Source organism: Vipera berus (assembly GCF_964194415.1).
Source record: "Vipera berus genome assembly, chromosome: 3".
Classification (NCBI taxonomy): domain Eukaryota; kingdom Metazoa; phylum Chordata; class Lepidosauria; order Squamata; family Viperidae; genus Vipera; species Vipera berus.
The window spans coordinates 194,968,231-194,989,109 of record NC_138204.1 but is presented as its reverse complement, the minus strand read 5'-3'; the positions used below and the strand labels follow the sequence as shown (position 1 = coordinate 194,989,109).

The 20,879-nt window shown below is 35.9% G+C and overlaps 1 protein-coding gene across 22 annotated transcripts in view; it reads right to left on the bottom strand.

Moving 5' to 3' along the window:
- RIMS2 (regulating synaptic membrane exocytosis 2) overlaps window positions 1–20,879 on the bottom strand; it is a gene marked incomplete at both ends in the record, with an annotated part of 289,996 nt that overhangs the window by 1,339 nt on the left and 267,778 nt on the right. For 17 of the 22 annotated variants that reach the window (XM_081324264.1, XM_081324273.1, XM_081324271.1 and 14 more), the window contains 4 exons: window positions 3,929–4,068; window positions 5,825–5,926; window positions 6,997–7,109; window positions 8,957–9,098. In XM_081324264.1, coding sequence (XP_081180390.1) covers window positions 3,929–4,068; window positions 5,825–5,926; window positions 6,997–7,109; window positions 8,957–9,098 — 497 coding nt within the window. Of the gene's footprint in view, window positions 1–3,928; window positions 4,069–5,824; window positions 5,927–6,996; window positions 7,110–8,956; window positions 9,167–20,879 lie in introns of all 22 variants that reach the window. The other 5 variants (XM_081324272.1, XM_081324274.1, XM_081324265.1 and 2 more) reach the window with 2 other exon arrangements.

Below are 20,879 nucleotides of genomic sequence, written 5' to 3'. Positions count from 1 at the left end.
AAATAATTGTTTACAATTTAAATTATGGCTATATGAATGATAATCTGGAAGCAACTCCCAATAAATACAACATACCATTTCTATGTAACTTTTCACCAATTATGCTATGAGGCTTTTAATCTGCAGTCTTGGATTTAATTTTTATTTGCTGCTGTTTCCAATAGTGTTTTGTATTGTTCTTCTATTTAGGTCACAGCAGCAAGGAGCATCTAGCTGACTTTGGCTAATTTTGGAAAAATGAATCAGGGTTAGACCTGATTAGCATAAGAATGGAAGAGCACTATTAAATCTCAAGGCTAGACAGTGTTTGACTATGAGAATAATGCTATTTTTGCTCCCCTCTACAAAGGCAAAATAGCAAGAATGAATGTGAAAACAACAGAGGATTAATTTTGCAAAGTGTCATAGGAAGCTGGTAGAACTTTGATACAAAAAGTACAAGAAGTAACAATGACTAAAATTTAGGAAATGCTTTACACCATATAGTGATGAATGTATTACTTTTTTGCAGTTCAAATGGTCATTAATAACCACATGAATGTAGCAAGAAAATTATGTTTGCTGATTTAATGAACGTATATGACAAAATAAATCAGCTGGAATTATGGAATGTTTTAAGTGACTATAGAGATGAAGCTGATTGCTAAATGCAGTAAGAATGACACAGGATAAGAAAGCTTGGGTGAGAACAAATGGAATGCTTAATAAATAGTTGGATATTGAGCAGGGACTAAGATAAGAATGTGTGTTGCCCCCTTTTTTATTTAATGAATTTACAAATAAATATTGATGTCATTAGCAGTGAGTTGATTGGGATGTGAACATTTGTGTAGCTTTGGCCAAAAATGATATCGTGTTATTGGCTGAGAAACCAAATGATTTGCAATAGATTATGGCTATATGATAACAAGAAGTAATATAGAAAATAATGTATCGAAGATAAAGATAGCTTTTATAAGAAAAAATGTGTTTATATTGGCAAGTTATACATAAATGGCAAAAGACCAGAGCTGGCAAAAGACCAGAGGAGATAGGCAGTGTACTTTGGTAGAAAAAAAAATAGATGAAGAAATGCTCAGATGTGCAAAAATAAGAGATAGCAAGTAGTATATGGTATGTTGTGAAATAAATATATGGGGGGGGAGCAAGAATGGCTATGTGTTTCTCTCCACTTTGTGATATGAGAGTGAGAGTTGATATGACAAGAGAAACAGAAAAATAAGTTGACCACAGAAGGAATGGGTTAGGTAGGTGTGGTAAAACAAGAAGGTAGAGTCAAACAGTGATTGATTCCTAAATTAATGCAGACTGAACACGAAATAGTGTAATGAGTATGAAATAAATTCTTATTTTTATTGGTTTGGGGTTCACAGGGAAGATAAATGAAAAATTCCAAAACCAATATATGAAAGAGTGAATGATTGAAATAAAGGGAAAACCCTGAGGCTGGATGAGTTGATGAGTTCCTAAAAAAAAAGTAGAAAGAACAAAAAGAAATGCATGAAATGGTGTTTGGAAGTAGTTGGAGATAAGATGCTTTGCAAAGATAGAAAAATTTGCAGAAGCATGGTAGATTGTACTACCGGTAGTATACATTCGTTTTAGCTATATTGCCTTTTCTTTTTTTATTATCATTTAATTTATTTAGCTTACTCTTTCTTTTTTCTGCACTCTGCATAAAATTGCTTATCTCAAATGGTAAAACAAGATGGATGTGTGTATGTGTATGTTAAATATTTATGTAAAAGCAAGGTAGGATTTTATTTGTTTATAAAGTTGGAAATGGATTAGCATAACAGAGAGCTTAAAATATTATTATGCCATAAAACAGCTGGGGGGGAGGTTAGTCTTAGCTATATTAAATTAATATCCTAGAGCACACCAGGCCACAACCAGCCAAGAAAAACTACTTGCAACTGAGGCACAAAAGAATTGAAGGACAGATGAAAGGTTATAACCTAAGTAAAACTTAGCAGCTAGTAGCAGCTACTCCCCCTTACCTACTTGCTCTCCCACCACAAAATGAATCTCAGGCTACTGTTTCCTTACAGGGCTACATAGGGGTTTGTTTAAGGAAATCATCCAATGCTTCAGGGGCTTCTTTTTGATTTAATGGGGAGCAACTAGAAAATAAACTTTTATCAGGAGCACAAATAAGAGTAACACATCTTGAGAAGTTCAATGGAGAAACACATAGCTACGCCTATTGCATGATGGTTGGTGATATAAAAAAGGCTTAATTTGCAACTTCAATAATGTCTCAAGTAGCAACCCAGCAAATCCTTTCATACACTTCACACTAAGATGTACACTGTTCTTGTTGTAGTAGCTACTGAGGTGTTCAGTGCACCATCTGGTTTATTACAGTATGTAGAATTAATGTAAATGTTTAAGATCCAAAATGTTGAAGAGGAGTTTTATTGCTACACTGCTACAATGTTCTCTTGACCTTTCATTTTGTTGAGTGGTATACCTGCCTTAAAAGGGATGATAGTGTTCCACTCCTATAAAAACTCTCCATTTAAAAGTTTGTGGTAAATAATCCACAGGTGCTTCTACAGTTATCATTGTCACAGACTTCTGTAGTTAGCATGCCTATTAGAAACCTTACTCGTCCCAGCTTCTGCCAACCTAGCAGTTCGAAAGCACATAAAAATGCAAGTAGAAAAATAGGGACCACTACGGTGGGAAGGTAACAGCGTTTCGTGCGCCTTTGGCGTCTAGTCATGCCGGCCACATGACCACGGAGATGTCCTCGGACAAGCGCTGGCTCTTCGGCTTTGAAACGGAGATGAGCACCGGCCCCTAGAGTCGGAAACGACTAGCACACATGTGCGGGGGAACCTTTACCTTTACCTTTACCTAGAAACCTTAGCTGACTGAAAAGCTGTGCCCTTCTTGAAGCCGAATAGTCTATCATACTTGTCCAAGTACTAATGACCTGTAATAGTATGTGGGAATGACCTTGGGAGACAGGTACGAGAAAATATGATGCCCATGGATTTTCAGTAGTTTGCTATTCATTCTTTCTAGGGCTGAGAGAAAGTGTCTGGTCCAAGGACACTCCGCTGGTTTGCGCTGAAGGCAGGGCTAGAATTCATAGTTTTCTGGTTTTAGCCTGATGCCTTAATCACAACCCCAAACTAGCTTTTGAAACAATTGTACTGGCTACAAGTTAGCCCCATTGATGGCATTAATGTTCTTCCCACAGCAGGAGTTAGAAGGCAGATACAGAAAAATTCCCTTGGCTGAACAAAGATGCCCCTTTGTTGTAGATGCAATGGAAACCACAGCGCATTTTTAAAATTATACTGCAAATTCTACAGCCACTCTCTTTGTAGTTGATCTCCCCATTCCTCTCTAAATTCACAGGACAATTCTGTTTTCCTAAACAGTGCTAAGTTGTAAAATCTGCCCTACAATGAGTAATTATTGTTGATGATTATGCAATGTATTACTATGGTGGTCTTTTGGGTCTGTGGTCATAATATAATCTATTCATCCTGAACTGCAGCTTCTAGTAGGATGCCTTTTCTATTATACACTTGTTTAAGTACTTAACTTCCCTACAAACAATACTGCCTTATGATCACTTACAAAAGGACCTCCTTGATTGGGTTGCCTGCTCTTTGGAATGCTTTTCCTCCTGTGCAAGGGCTGCTTGCGGTTACATTAGCTATGGAAATACTACCTTTTCAGGGAGATCTTCTCAGTATTAAAGGTGGAGACAAAAGTTTATTTGCATTAATTCATTTATTCCTCTTCAATTCTTTTTTAATATGTACATTTTACATTAACTATTGAACGGGAATTTTTTTTCAGGTGTTTTTTTTTGAGTTCAGCTGAAATATTTTATGGGAAGCAGCACAGACCTTTTTAAAAATGAAGAAATAAATATATTAATCTGCATAGTAATAATGCAAATTACCTGTAAAACTTTCCCTTGAGGGTTCTCTTCAAATGACAACAGCTGCTGGTAAAGAGGTTCCAGCGTTTTTCTTGCCACTTTTGTTTTCTTTTTGGCTATACAGACTCCATTTTCTAATAGATACACCTTTACATATGGTGCTTTGGAGGGAAAAACATAAACAACTGTTAAGAAAATTTTACATTAGTTATACTCTTGAGCAGTCAGTGATATTTAGCTCCAAATGAATATATCTCCACACAGTATAGTGCATTTATGAATTACCAAAATAAATTACTTATGCAAGCTTCTCTTTCTGTCCTTTGTCCCTCTTCCCCAACACTGGGAATGAGCAAATACTGTGTTTCTCTGAAAATAAGACCTGATCTTATATTTCTTTTGCCTCCAAAACAAACACCAGGTCTTATTATCAAGGGATGTCTTACCCACTTACCTTAGGACTATCGCAGCCAGGTCTCCCATGCCCCAACATCTGCCTTGCCTCACCAGCCCACTTTTTCTGTGGCCACTCACCACCACTCACATGTGTCACCCCCGGCCTTTGTTTTGTCGTCAGAGGCCTTCAGGCAAAGCCTCTGCAGCCAAGAAATTCTGGGTTGACGCATGTGGCACCCCTGAGCTCCATTTTGCCATCAGAGGCCTTTCCTGAAGGGCTCTGCCAGCAAAATGGAGGCCAAGAGGCATCATGCATGTCAATCTGGAACGCGTTTCTTGGCTGCAGAGGCCTTTTCAAAGGGCTTTGATGGCGAAATGGAAGCCAGGGGGGGTGATGCGTGCAAGTGACAGCAAGCAGCTGCAGAAGTGGGACAGTGAGATGAAGCAGACGTTGGGGTGTGGAGGCCTGGATGCAACTGTCCTAAGGTAAGTAGGTGCAGGGCCATTCCAGCCCCCCCCCACCAGTCTTGCCCTAGCTTGATTTTTACCCATGTGCCTCTTCCTACCTTGTGCAACCAGGTGTATTACAGTGGGTGGGGTCTTAAGTAGGCCTTATTTTTGGGGTAGGGCTTATATTGGACGCACATGTAAAAATCCAGCTACAGCTTATTTTGGTGTAGGTTTTATTTTTGGGAAAACACAGTACTAGTAGTATTGCTTCAGGGTAACAGAAGGGCAATTCACAGTTGTAGCTTTGGATTCTAAGAATGCTTAGAGCTTAGCTTAGAATTCAGGTTTTAACCATAGTTTCAGTTGGGAAACTGTGACCATCCTAGACCAAGCCATGTCCAAAAATGCTTGCCCAGCAATCTGACAAATTAGCCATCAATAGACACATAGGCATAAACAATATCTACATACTATGCAAAAGAGACAATCAAGAACCAAAAAGGGAACAAAAAGACCAAAGCACCTCACCATAAGCAATCAGCACCCAGAGAAACACATATTATTTCCAAGATTAACATCAGACCAACAATCAAGTAAACAATACCCCAATCAAGGAACTGCCAAACAAGGTAGCTCAACCAAAGAATGTTAAGACCACTCCCATCAACACTGACAGGGCAAGCCACTAGTTATATAAACTGAGAGCAAACCCCACTCCTTACTAGCACTGATGATGTTATCTAGTTTGGATAATGAAACGTCTGCAAGAAAACAACTAAGCTCAGAGAGCAACCAGGACCCCCTCATACTAACAGTTTCCATTCATATGCCCATATAGTATTTTTAATTAATTTCATATATCAAAACTGGAACAGAGTTAAGAAAATTGAATTACAAAAACTAATACTCTCTATTGTGCAGATCTTGTCTCTAAAGAAGAGGGCCTACAGGGATGTTCAGTACGGTAAAGCTGAGGCTACTTTTCACTAAAGGTTATGATTATGGAAAAATGAATTGCTCACATACTATCACAGCATTTATAGTTCTGGGATCTAATTATACTTCTTTTACCTGGCAGTGTCTTTGAACCTGGTTTTACAACAAGGCCTCGTGCTCTTATTATTTCTACCTCCAATTGTCCCTTTTTGTCCATCATTCCAATTTGGATATCACCTAAAGAGACAAAAAATGCAAGTACTTACATGACAAGCAGATACAATTGTATGAATGCATACGTGTGCACATGCACACACATTGTCTGTGATTATATAAAGATACATTAAAGTAAATATTTAAATAACTGATCTGTCTCTCTACATCAACTCAGTTTAACTGAAAACCACATCTGATCACTCCTGATTGTATTAGATTCTTACTTATAGGACTGAACAATAGATTTTCTATTTCTATTATTAACAATTTAAAGGAGTTCTCAACTGAGAAAGTTGAAGAATATATAGTGGGGGATCATGGTATGTGCCAAGGGAGCCAAAGAAAAGCAATGTGTACGATATTGCAAATACTATCTAGCTGATCCCAGAAAAGGCATTGTTCCATATCTGTATCCATAATAGAACTTGGACAGGGGGGGCCACAGGGGAAAAGCAAGGTTAGAAGTGAGCCATGGGAGAAAAAAGGATGAGAAATACTGCTAGAGGATATATTTTCCCAATTCATCCATATATGTAATTATAACCTTCCATAAGAACACCATGATGTTTTCTAGAGGTTATATATTGACAGTTGCAAGAAAGCCATATGTAATAGTGTTAAAGTGCTAAATTATGAAAGAGGAGATTGAGATTTTAGTCCTTAGACACAGAAGGCACTTTGGGTCAATCTGTCCTTGTCAGCGCTAATTAGTCACAAGGTATTTATTTATTAAATCTGTTTGCCGCCCATCTCACTTCGAAGCAACTCTAGGTTGCTACAACATTAAATTGCTTGAAAGAAAATCCCTGTTGCTTGTGTACTGATAGTTTTCCTGTAAGAATTAGATAAGCACAATGCAAAAACAAATGGGACTTGTGACTATGCAGGGCAAATGCTAAAAAAAACACCAACATATGCTCATAACCACCCTTGTTTGTGTGTGTGTGTGTGTGTGTATTTAACGAGTGTTTTCTTTCCTCTTCCAATCTATTTTAAGTCGAAATTATTCCAACAAATCTAAAGTGAATATAGGTGGTTGACCAAGAGCAATTCAGTTCGAATGTGATTATTCAAATCTCAACATTTCTTACCCATTGCTGGAGTAGCCAGGGTCTGGCGTCCAACAAGCTGTGCAGGGCCAAGTCCATCCAGAAAATCACTGAATTGGCTATCGGTCGCCAACCGCACACCAGGGAAGATCAAACTAATAGAAAGCACATTTCTTTTTACCAATATGGTTCTAACACAAAGATCCACAAATTATATTATAAATGTGGGCAACATTAGTTATGTTCCATTCCACATCTAGTGTGCATTTACAAATGTTATTTTATGACACAAAAAGAAATTTATTACTGAATATACTGAATATTTTATTTGATCTTAAAAATATTTTTGATCATCATTATTACTTGTATTCTGGAGTCTGAACTGGAACCAAAAGATTCTAAATTGCTTATATGAAAAAAAAGCTGGCATACATATCTCACATTGTTTATCGTATGTTGCAGTGTTTTAAATGTGGCTTTGAATATGGTAATACAATTGATTGACAGTTTCCTTATACTTTCTGAAAGGAACCAAATTGGGCAGAAAAACATTTCCTGATATTTTCAGTCAAATTACTGAATTTAAATGTTGCTAATTAAAGGTATGTCATGTAGGCAGTTCCTCTGTTCTCAAGAGTATTTCATCTTCAAGAATTACTTTAAGCCTGTTTCAAATTATACATGAAGAATGACACTGAATGAAAACAAAAGAGTTTGCCTTTACCTAAGCATGTTTGTTAGAATATTACAAAATGCCCTGCATTGCCAGATGGAACAATGTTACTGTGATGTCTTCCTTAGCTTCTAAATAATCTGGAATTTTTTGACTGACTGAAAAAATATTTGAATCACCATAAAGTATTTCTTTTGGTGTCATTGACAAATGATTGCATGGCTTGTTTTACCTCCTGTCTCTTCAAATGCACATTGCTCAAGATAGCGAGTTTCATACACATATAACAGTGTCTAAGCCAGTATTTATGAACTTTGACAAGTTTAAGAAGAGCTGATTTCAAATCCCCATAGTTGGGGAATTCTAAGAGTTGAAGTCCTGGGAGATTGGAATTTCTGGGCTGGAATCCTGGGAGTGGCAGTCCACCCATCTAAAGTTTCACAAGGTTGAGAAACACTGCTCTAAACAGAGACAGCAAAACTCAAGATGGCAGTCATGGTGGTGCACCTGAAGCCCTGCCCTTTTTGTGCAGGTATACAGATACAAGAGGCATGGGATTTGATTATACTGAAGTGACCATCATCTTAACCTTTTGCTCCTTCTAAAGATGCCACTGTCCTTCCACAACAGCCTTTTCCTACTTGTCCCCTACCAACTGTGTTGAAGTAAAATTCCCATCATTCCCTTCTATCATGCCTATTGGTACATAGCAGTGGCCAGGCATGCCAGAAACAATTGTTGGGGGAAAGGGACAGGTTAAATTTTGCATTCCATTAAATGCATGTGGTATGACTGCCCTTCTTTTACTTTGTTACATTTGTAAAGAATGTGAACCTTATTTATGCGATAGCCAGTCCAAACCACCGGTTCTGAAATTAGTATTGTGGGATATAGGAAAATTCAGTAGGGAGGAAGAGTAGCTGGTGGCAGTCTGGGTGATCTTACAACACCAAGTGATAGCAAATTATATATATATATATATATATATATATATATATATATATATATATATATATATATATATATATATATATATATATATATATATATATATATATATATATATATATATATATATATATATATATATATGAGTTCTTGTTGGATATGAGTTCTTGTTGGATATGAAGCCCTACTATTGAGACAGAGAGAGAGAGAGAGAGAGATAATCACACTTGTTGCTTTTTAAAAATGATATTCTATATTCAATTAACCTCACTGAGATTTAGAATGATGGAAGTCGATGTGCAGTATTGTGATTTTAAACCTAATTTAAATCAATGACATTTGATTTAGAGATGTTTACTTACAATTGCAATCAGGACTTACTTTCCCTCTGAGCTATAACTGTTCATGCTGCCATCTGCAGACTCCCTGCTGGCCTGGCGTGTCATCCAATTTCTCATCTCCACAGCCAACCCAGTTTCTGTGCTTCTCTGTACTGTACTCTTCAATTTTTTACCACCTGCTTCTAGAAAAAAGTAAAAACACTTAGTTGTATCAAGTATCCATATAAATAGAAATACATTTAAATGGCCAGTATAAATAGAGAAATTCAGAGTTATACAATTCTACAATGACACTAAAAAGGCACTTTTTAAATGGTACCATTATTGTAATGGTAGTTCTTATAGTAATCACCTATATATGATCTTCAAAGTTAAACATGCACAGTCAACCAGTTTTATTTACCGTACACTGAATGTATGAAAATAATTTTGCCTGGGTAATTATGTTTTCCACCTAGCAATTAAATTGGAAAATAGCTCTGAGGACCGTCAATGTAATAACTATTGCATTAAGGGAGAGAATTTATAGTGTAAATTAGTTTAGGCACAAATAATTATATTTGGACCAAGAAGTATACTTTTATCTAGTCAGTACAAACTACAAAAAGACAGTGAACCAAGGCATGGTATATATGCTTTGCATCTGTTGCTTAAATTCTTCACTTGCATTGCTTCATCACATTTCACCTTTTATTCAGGAACTGAGGAGGAGTTATATATAGCATTCGCTTCTATTTTCTTGAACAACCTCTAAATCTAGTTAAGTTAAATAACTAGAAGAATATTACTGTCAAAACAATATTGTCTTTCTGTATACATGTATACAGGCACCACATGTATCCACTACTTCAGCATCAGATAATGCTTAATGTTCTCAGGAATTTCCAGAAGCTAAAATCAAATAGCATATTGAAGCAAGTTTTTGTACAAGAAAACATGTATTATATTACATGTTTTATTTCATATTTGCAAAGTAAAATGTTATATCTTTTCCTTTCTAAAGAAGGGTAATGTTTTAATCATCGTTTCCTTTGAATTTAACAGATGCTCCTACTGAATTTGACCATAACAAGAAACTAGTATAACAACAGCAATATTCTGCTAATTCAAATGCTTCCCATAAACATAATACTCTGAATGCTGTGTAATATTTAAATGCTGAATATTATTATGAGCATTTGCACAGTTTTAAACAGAGTGGCAAATAAACTCCAGTTTAATACTCAGTCTCTAAATTTATTATTTTATTGCATTTATCAACTGCTCCAATCCTGAATGATTGTAAGTGGTATACTAAAAAAAACCACATAGTAATAAAGTTGGATATATGTGTATTAACAATTATTCAACAGTTGGAATTTAAATAGTTTTAATCGTGAAGAATGAAGTGAGTGTTAAATCCTGAATAATGTACTCATCTAAGAGGAAGTATAGCATACATAGAATTTCTGTAAATGTATATCTTAATATGTTTTGAAACATATCCAAACTGGTGCATCTGCTATTTTTATATCTTGCAGCATAAAGTACAATGCAGGAGAAACTGTAACTATATTTAGTTAGGAAACTGTTCACTATAGAAAGCTGCTAAATGTCAACATGTAAGATGTCAGAACATGGCCTACCATATGGCGCAATGATGACAAGATACTGTGATAGTTAATATGTTATACACCTGTGATTCAACAGTCAGACTTTCAATGTCACAATTGTCTCCCCTTTGCAGTTTTAAAAGCTACAAACCACAGCAATAAAGTTAATTTATTCTTCATTAAAGTACTTCTGTGCTCTTCCTCAAATTATATGGGAAAGGTGATTAAGCTCTATCTTCTAAAAATATATTTAGGTAAATAAAAATTTTCTAACTCCTCAAAACATTTTTTTAAGTTATGGGATCATATTTTTAGATGTCAACTTTCTACACCAATTTTCAAAAAAGAAAGTTTGAGTAAATAACCAAATCTCTACCAAACTTGAGTATTCTTCCCCCTATTTAATAAATATTTCTTTGGCACACACTTTTAAATGTGTATGCATACATATAAGCATGTTTTGTATATTTGCCAGAAACCTCATACTACAAGAGAGCACCCAGCCAGGATACACCAAAGTATTAATTACATATAAGCTACATATTTAAACGTAATTAATGTCTACTAATTAAAATCAATTGCCTGTAAAATAATTGTGTTCTACTGAACTCATTTTCACCCACATAAACCATTTAGAAGTACACAAGAAAAACAAGAACAAGAAGTATATGCATACATTTATACTCAGATATAATTCCCTTCTCCTTTCCAGCAGAAGCAGTGAAAGGAGAAGGAACAACAACAAAAATAACAATAAACAAATAATAAGAACAGAATGAATATGGAATAAGGAAGACTAGTCCCACTGGGCAGGGAAGGAGATTAGAAAGGAAGAAAGGGAAAGGGTTAACCAATCAAGGAAACGGGGGGGGGAGGAAGACAAATAATCCCTTTAGGTTTCACAAAAAGATTTAAATTCAGCAAGTTAGCAGTGCTCCAAGTAACAAGCTATGGCTGTGGTTATTTGCTCCTCCTCCCACTTGCTTAATTTTGATCACGCCTTCTATAGTTTGCAGCCAGATGTACTCATTCTCCTACCCTCTCATTTATATTTTGTAATTTTATATTTTAGAAACACTGCTCTTCTAAACATCAGTTGTCAGGAAAATTAGGCAGGAAAGAATTGAAGTTCTGCCTGGTATTCATGATGCGAAACAGGTAACTGGACTAGAAAGGCATCAAACGTCTTCCCTTCGAATCACAGAAAGGATAATCAGGTAGTTAGAAATTCAATGGTGCATACCACAAAATTTATAAATTTGCATAATAATGGGCAGGAAATCACATTGGCAACAAGTAGGTAAGAAATTCAAATGACATATTTTATGGAAATTATTTTATTTTGGAGAAAGGTTATATTTCAAAGATTGGATAACAAATGATGAAGCATCAAAGCTATATATCAATGATAGAAGTGTTACAGATCTACAAGAGAAGTTATTTGCAAGTGTCGGAGAAAGAAGATATAGTGAAAAAACAAAGTAAGGTCATTACTGTATATGGAGAGGCAGTACAACAGAGCATTAGTTTCCCCCAAATTTCCTCAGTTCGGAATGAAAGGTAGTTCACAAGAAAATGGTTATGTAAAGTTCATCCTCCATTAAGAAGCCAATTTGAAACATCTATCAATCTCTGACAGGTAATAGGCATTGCAATAGTCGACAAAGTTTCTATTTCCCTAACAATAGGTCTTCTGGTCTTGATTATGATATGGAAGGTATTTTTATTTATGTGGCAAGTTTCTTCTGTGTTTGAAGAACTCAAATATAACAAATATGCATGGTCCTTTGAACTAGAAGCCTTTTCATGAGTGAGGAGATACAGCAATAACCATATCCTTAGCTGACCATGGACTACTTTGGTTCTATCAAAATGGCTGCCACTCACATAATCAATTCAAAAGCATATTTACAAAAAGAACCACCCAAAATTGACAAGGATAATCCCCCATCACCACCACCACCACCGTAATCAGTTTATTTACAGGAAAACAAAATATAGTTTTATAAAGATGACTTGTTTTATGGCATGCCACCTCTTCTTTATAAAAAATGGAATCTAAAATAAAAAAATAAACCCAATGGAGGGACAAGATATGACAAAACCAAAAAAGATTTTATTTGGCTCCAATTTAAAAATTTACATTTAAAGTTTGTATTCTGCATGTTCTGTATAGCTCATTTGAAAATTTGTATGGATTGGCTGCAAAAATAGGGCAAATCTTTTGAAGTATTCACTCAATGCATTGACATGCCGCAATAGCTATGTTTAGTGAATGGTCATCTGCATATATGCATAAAATGCAGAAGTAAGCAGTCCTTTGATGAGCAGGGGCTTCATTTAATGTATTTTTTTAAAGTTGAGCAGATGTAGCATGTAAGGAGAAAACCTGGAGTGATGGTTACATACTTTCTTTGGAAAAGCAATTTGTGGGGGGTTAATTTTTAAAAACTGCATTAAGTATACTTGGAGATATAAGCAGCAGTTCTTAAAATCTGAAAATGGCATTAAATTATGTCACCAATTTTCCAATATTCTGGTCAAGTGTTTCCAAGGAGCATAGGAGATTCAGAGCTCCATGTGGCCTCCAGGAATCATTACTTCATGGATCTACATTTGTATATTAAGATTTATTCAGTGCCAGCCATTATATATGACTGGGAGTAGTAGTAGTAGTAGTAGTAGTAGTAGTAGTAGTAGTAGTAGTAAGTAGAAGCGACCTTGAAGGTCTTTTAGCCCAACCCCCTGCTCAGGTAGGAAACCCTATACCATTTCAGGCAAATATCTCTTCTTAAAAACTTCCAGTGTTGGAGCATTCACAGCTTCTGGAGGCAGGTTGTTCCACTGGTTAATTGTTCTAACTGTCAGGAAATTTCTCCTTAGTTCCAGGTTGCTTCTCTCCTTGATTAGTTTCCATCCATTGCTTCTTGTCCTGCCTTTGGGTGCTTTGGAGAATAGCTTGACTCCCTCTTCTTTGTGGCAACCCCTGAGATATTGGAACACTGCTATCACATCACCCCTTGTCCTTCTCTTCATTACACTAGACATGCCCAATTCCAGTAACCATTCTTTACATGTTTTAGCCTTTGAACATCTTTGTTGCTCTTCTCTGAACTCTTTCTAGAATCTCAACATCTTTTTTACATCGTCGTGACCAAAACTGGATGCAGTATTCCCAAAACTGGATGCAGTATTAATGTGTGCAACTTTTAAAAAAATACTATGCAATGAAATAATTTCCTAATATTTGTTAGAAATATAGTATTATTTGAAATAAATTGTGATCCAAGTGTCAGGTCTATAAAATAAACTGAACCTAAACATATCTGACCCAGTTAAAAGCCTAATTTTACCCAGGCACCTAAGAAATGTCAGTAAGCTCTTTTCTGCCTTCTAAATTTAGCTTTGATTTGTCACAGTTGAAATTATGTGTTAAAAGTCTTAGGATTTTAGAAATCTCATAGCATATTTAAAAATCACAGCTTCTCTGCTCTGATGTACATATAATATACATATATACCTGCATGACTGATTGATTAAGCTTTTAGGCAGAACAGCACTTTTTATCAGTAATTCAACTACTGTATTTTTATAGTGGAAGCAAAGCTGATTAGAAAATTATACTAGCTAAAAAAATGCTACTTTTAAAAGTTAGAAGTATTTTGCAGTTGTGTGACATTAGCTGAGAAGATAGCATGTGAATTAGGAAATTAGCAAATACTTCCACACATCTGATTATTATACAAGCATCTGTGAAGAGCAATGAGGGAGAAGAAGAAGAAATATACATATTGAAAAGATATCACAGCTGAGAGTAATAATATTCTAAATATTGTGCATGCAGTATAAAGTCACAAAGACTCGCTGGTGAAAAGAATCCATTTTAAAAAACATGACATCTGTATTCTTTTTATCTGAGCATGGGGTGCAATATCTTTTGCACACAACAAAGATGATATTTCTGTTGAAAGTATCATGCTATGTGCTCTTCCTCACCTGAAGGACAGCTGTGCCATATTCTATAGTATGTTTTTGGGTGAGCTGGATAGTTTTTCTCTATGATCATGTCAATTGTGAACCTCTATATATCTTTCATTCCCATCCAATTAAAATTGGAAAGAATATTTGATTTTGTGACTAATACAATAATGAAGAACCAGAAGGTTATAATGACTCTGGAATGTAAGGGAAAAGATATAATTCATGGACACATCAGTAGAACTACCCTTGACCTTTTGTTAGCAGTGTCTACATAAAGCTGAGAGAGAGAGAGAGAGAGATTTTAAAATACAAACTAGCAAGAGAGATCATTTTAGTCCTTAGCTATAATTATCACATATCATATATAATCATATATAACAAAGAGAAGAGTGAGGGGTGACATGATAGCAGTGTTCCAATATCTAAGGGGCTGCCACAAAGAAGAGGGAGTCAAGCTATTCTCCAAAGCACCTGAAAGCAGGACAAGAAGCAACGGATGGAAACTAGGCAAGGAGAGAAGCAACCTAGAACTAAGGAGAAACTTCCTGACAGTTAGAACAATTAACCAGTGGAACAACCTGCCTCCAGATGTGGTGAATGCTCCAACACTGGAGGTTTTTAAGAAGAGACTGGACAGCCATTTGCCTGAAATGGTATAAGGTTTCCTGCCTGAGCAGGGGGTTGGACTAGATGACCTCCAAGGTCCCTTCCAACTTCTTCTTCTTCTTCTTCTTCTTCTTCTTCTTCTTCTTCTTCTTCTTCTTCTTCTTCTTCTTCTTCTTCTTCTTCTTCTTCTTCTTCTTCTTATTATTATTATTATTATTATTATTATTATTATTATTATTATTATTATTATTATTATTATTATTATTATTATTATTAGGATTACAAACGTATGTCTGCAAAGTAAGCATTCACAGGGAATTATCTCAGGATAATCTAGTTTTAGTTTAAAAAGCAAAAATGAAACAATATTCCTTTATGTCTAACTTACTTCTCAATATACAATGTTAAAGTTACAAACTGATGTAATCAAAGCAATCATCACATCTCTGTATTCTATGTCAGAATGCGGGAGAGTTACAATGCACCTTTTATAAGTTATACTAATAGCCGCAGGTGAAGAAATAACTTTTTGATTTGGTTTACCAGTCACTGATATAATATAGTCTTGACCAATAATCCCTCTACACATATAAATATAATTCCTTTCTCTATTACAGCCAATTCCATCCACGATAACTGTGTCACATGCCACTGGAATAAACATGGAAGGAAGATTTTTAAATGATTAGGTATGCAAGCTAATTTTCAAGCTTTTTGTAAAACTTGTCTGTACACTTCAAGGAAAACTAAAGTATTGCATAAATATATTACTAGAACCGATTTCTACCGATTTCTATGTGGGACTGCTCAAAAGCTTCAGTTGATAAAAAATACAGAAGGTCACTTGTTGGCAGGTGAGTTTTCTGCTATTCACACGTAACACCAGTTTTATGGATTCCACAACAGGCATCTGGTTATGCACAAAGTGCTGATTTTGAGCTATAAAGTCCCATCTCACTTTGCATTCCAATAACTGTAAAGCTACTTATTCCAAGTAGAATGTTTATTGTTAGTTTTATATGCCACCCATGTCAATATCCAAAGCAAAATCACCAATCCTGTTTGTGTGTTCCGATGAAAAAGTAGCAGGTTCATCTTGCATATGACATGCAAGGCAGAGGTGGAACTACTGCTTTTCAACAGTAGGGCCATCCCTCTGGAATTACCTCTCCAAAAATCTGTAAGGCACCCTTTTTTGTTAATATATAAGGAGGCTGAGAAAATGCAATTTTGGTATCTTTGGGATACTCATTGTCTCTCAACCCTAGGAAGGAGATGATGACAAAATGTGGCCCATCCCCAGTATTCATAAGTCAAGGATCTCAGTCAGTATGAGACAGTTTCATATGTTCCTAGTGTATGGGTATGAAAATGATGTAAGTAAAATTCAGTGATTCATTTTAGCTATAAACTCAACAGGTAACTCATAGGAATTCAGTTTTCCATCTCTTTGGGCACTTCATTTTTGCAGCCCTTCAATCAATGCATGATTTTTCCTGATAAAAAGATATGTAACTTGTTCATGTTGAAGTATATCATCCTTTTTTCCTGTATCTTTAGATGCCTTACAGACTGTTGCTTATTGATGAGGCATTGCAATAATATTTTAATATGTATTAAATAGGCTATACTCGTGAATATTTTACTTTTGTATTTACATATCCCCGTATGTACATGAATTATAGGAAGGCAAAATGAAAGATACTGCTATTTCTTTTATATGGTTCAATTTTCAAACAGAACAGAATTCTTTCAAGGTTTGCTCATGTTCCATGCATGAATCCCATTGAATGTGAATGGAATTAATACAGTCAAAATGCTTGGTGAATTGTACCCTTGCAGTGATCTCAAATGGCTATTAAGCGAATTTTACTTCCCCCATTAACTTTGCATGTTGGAAGCCAGATGAGAATGTTACAAGTGGTGATCACATCACATGACCCCAGATTTAAATATATGCCAGTTGCCAAGTGCCCAGATTTTAATCACATGATCATGGGGATGCTGCAATGGTCGTAAGTGTGAAAACTGGTCATATAAGTAATTTTTTCAGTGCTGTTGTAATTTTGTATGGTCAATAAACAAATGGTTATAATCAAGGACTACCTATATAATAAATAAGTATTTTTGAAGTCAGTCATTGTAAGAAAAATCCTAAACTTTAAAGCAAAAGGCAATCCCGGTATAATTTGTTTGGTGCTTCTGGAGAAAAGGTTGATAAATAAATCTGTGAATTATGCAACATAATTTATTTAACTTCTGGAGATTCTTCAGTGACTTTCAGGAAGCTTTGGAAAAAGCTGAATTTTATTGTTACTATGGAATTACACAAATATAGCTGCAGGAACTTTATGAAGTATGATCCACATACTTCCATATGGATCATAATTCATATAATTCCAGAAGCTATATTTTATAAATAAAAATAATAAGAACTAGCATATTTCCACTTAACATCAGCAGGACTTTTGTCATCTTGCATCTCCTGTATCTGCCCCTGCCAATAACACAAGCAGAAAGAAAAGTACAAAAAACAACAATGTATTTGAATAATTTTTATAGGAGTTATTTTTTCTTAGCTCATCATTTGAAAATAAAAACATCTATTTAGGCCGCCACAACTTTGAAAACAAATCAAAAGATGCAGTGTCAGTATAGAAATGACATAAATGAACAGATAGTGCATTGTTGTTTTTTTCTGAAGGAGCTAGAATATTAGCTCAAACATTCTTGGTCTGGAGCAGCTTCTGAGAAGTCTTTTAACACAAGGAATGTTAAACACAAAGTGGTTCCTGGCAAACCTGGCTTTGATTTGGGAAAGAAAATGGTCATAGAGCAAACTAAGTTATTTCTTTAAGAGACAAAGGAAATAAATTTCTGAATTATTGCATTTAAATATAAAGATTCTGAAATCTTTCAATCAATCTATCATTCTAAGACTCTTAAACAAAAATTCTAAACAAGAATTGCAAAGGAGAGCCACAATTCTATTACCATTCCTGTTAAAAGACCACCAAAACTTTTAGCAGAGATGATAATAATTATTCCTCCCATTCTATCTGGTATAAATAAAATAGAACATAGTATGACTCATTAAATTGGCTGCCAGTTGCCCTCCGGGTGAGATTCAAGGTGCTGGTAATGACCTTTAAAGCCCTACATGGCATGGGTCCGGATTACCTACGGCAGCACCTGCTGCCAGCGTCAACTTCCCTCCGCCCAGTGCGCTCCCACAGAGTGGGCCTCCTCAGGGTGCCTCCGATCAGAGAATGTCGATTGGTGGCCCCCAGGGGGAGAGCGTTCTCTGTGGGCGTGCCAGACCTATGGAACCGCTTGCCGGTTGAGCTCCGGACGGCCCCCGACCTTCGCTCCTTCCGACGCGATGTAAAAACTTATTTATTTGAACAATCCGGCCTGGTCTGATGGGGTTGGGGGTTTGGATTTGGTTTTAACATTTTTTAATCATTGTTTTATATTGGGCATAATTATTTAATTCTTTTTAACTTTTGTATGTATATTTTGATATTTATTGCCCTGTACACTGCCCTGAGTCCTTCGGGAGAAGGGCGGTATAAAAATTTAATAAATAAATAAATAAATTTGAATGACTGGTTCCTCCATTATATTCATATGTTTGTGGTAAATCAACTCCTTAATATAAATGTGCAAATCACATAAGTGCTTACTAAAGTGCTGTTAAAATTAATAAAAACAAAAGGATTTTTTCAATACTTCTTTGCTAAGGATAACAGAGAGTTTCATTCACTCCATATTACGATACAGGCTTGTAAATAATACAAGTTATGAATCAATATTTGATGTGAATTGGAATCCTGCTACTGTTCAGTACTAGCATTTCTGAGACATTGTAATATACTTCTCTAAAAAAAATGTTTATATTAAGAATATATGGGACAAAATGCATATATTAGAGTAACAGAAAGGAAGCATTAGAAAAGTAAAAGTCTAAGAGATACGTGCCTAAAATTATATATAAAGATTATAGAAAAACATAGAAGGAACTACGGTAGTAACTAGAGAAAATGAAACATTCTAAAAATTCGATAAGTACACATATTTTGTGCTTTATCTATATAATGTGATTATTACCCCCCTTATACTCTGGTGAATGTAGCAGATAAGGAAGATCTTTGCCTACGTCTCTTCCAAATATCCTGTTTTCCAGGGCTTAAAAAATGCTTCAGCTCCCTTTGCCTGCAGTACAGTACTTATCATTCCACTCCTTAACAATGCCAGTTTAAATGAGATGTTTTCTACAACTACTTTGTTTTAAGCATAAACATCTGCAATATCCATATATACAAAAATGCCCATTCACCAATTTCCATCTGAACTTTGCTTGATCAATTGATCTTATGATTTCATACAGAAAAGTTGGTGTAATTAGAGTAATATTGGCAGCATGTAGGATGGGCCAGAGTATTGCATAGTTAGTACTTCAAAATTAAAACACTGTTTATGTCAAGCATGAAGGTAATCACAATTCTAACAGATCACAAGCTAGACAGAGAAAGGACTGGGAACCATCTGTTCTGAAGCTTACTAAATACAATGTTTTCATCTATATTAAAAAGGATATTAGTTTGTAGGCATAAATTATAACTACAGGTAGTTCTTCGAGTTCCAACCATTCATTCAGCGACTATCAGAAGTTATGGCAGCACTAAATAAATGGGACTTTTGTTATTTGCCCAAAGTTACAGATTTTGCAATATGCCTGCGGTGGCTTGATCAAAATTCAGGTACTTGACAGCTCGCTAACCCTTACAACTACAGGGGCACTTCAACAACCCCCCCATCTGCACCTGATCTCTGCCCTTTTGGTTGAGCAGTACTCCTTGCCATCCTCTACTTCACTGGGACTGGCCTGGGGCCTTCAACAGTCTCAGCTGGTCACCACTTCTCCCAGGTTTCTTTTTGTTATGTATTAGGCTTTTAGGAACATCTAAAGCATTGTATAAGAGTCACCACCAGGAGGCGTTGAACTGTAACTGTTTTGGCAGGAAGCAATTTCGGCGGGAAACAGAGGTTCAATCCGATTGGTTGGTTGTATACCTGGCCGGGTACTGGCCAGATATATAAAGAGTGCAGGTAGCCCTATTCCCCAGTACAGTCACTTCTACCTAATAAAGAGCTGTTATGTTGTACTCGTCGTCTCGGCGTCCTTCCTGCTCTCCAGAACCCACTACGCAACACTTTTTTAGTCCAGCATCACTGCTGAAGAGTGCCACCTCAAGACTGTGCAAGGCAAAGCCCCTGCCATCCTATGCTCTACTCTCCCTGCCAATCTGCCAGCCTGCTGCTGACATTCCACTTGTCCTGCCACCCTGATGGTTTCCGGCCCTGCACTCTGCTTGACATCAGAGGTTTTCCAAGCACAGAACCATCATAACTCAAGGACTACCTGTTTGCTTATATATGCTTTACATAATTGAATGTATACAGTAGGAATACATCTTCAAATATAGTTACATTGAAGTTGCAAGAACATTATACTGAAGTCATTAAATACATCTTTTACTGTACAAAATATTTAGTATTTATAGATATAACCATATATTTTTGGGGAATGGACAATTTGGTTGAACTGACAATTACTTGCTTTTTATGTTTAGTGCTAGCACTAGTAAGCTGCTAGCACTAGTAAGCTATTCTCCAAGCAATTTTGCATTGTCCTTAGTACAATCTGTTTCAAACCCCTGCTCTCTAATCCAGAAACCACTACGTTATATAATGTTACTATATAATAGAAATTAGGACACA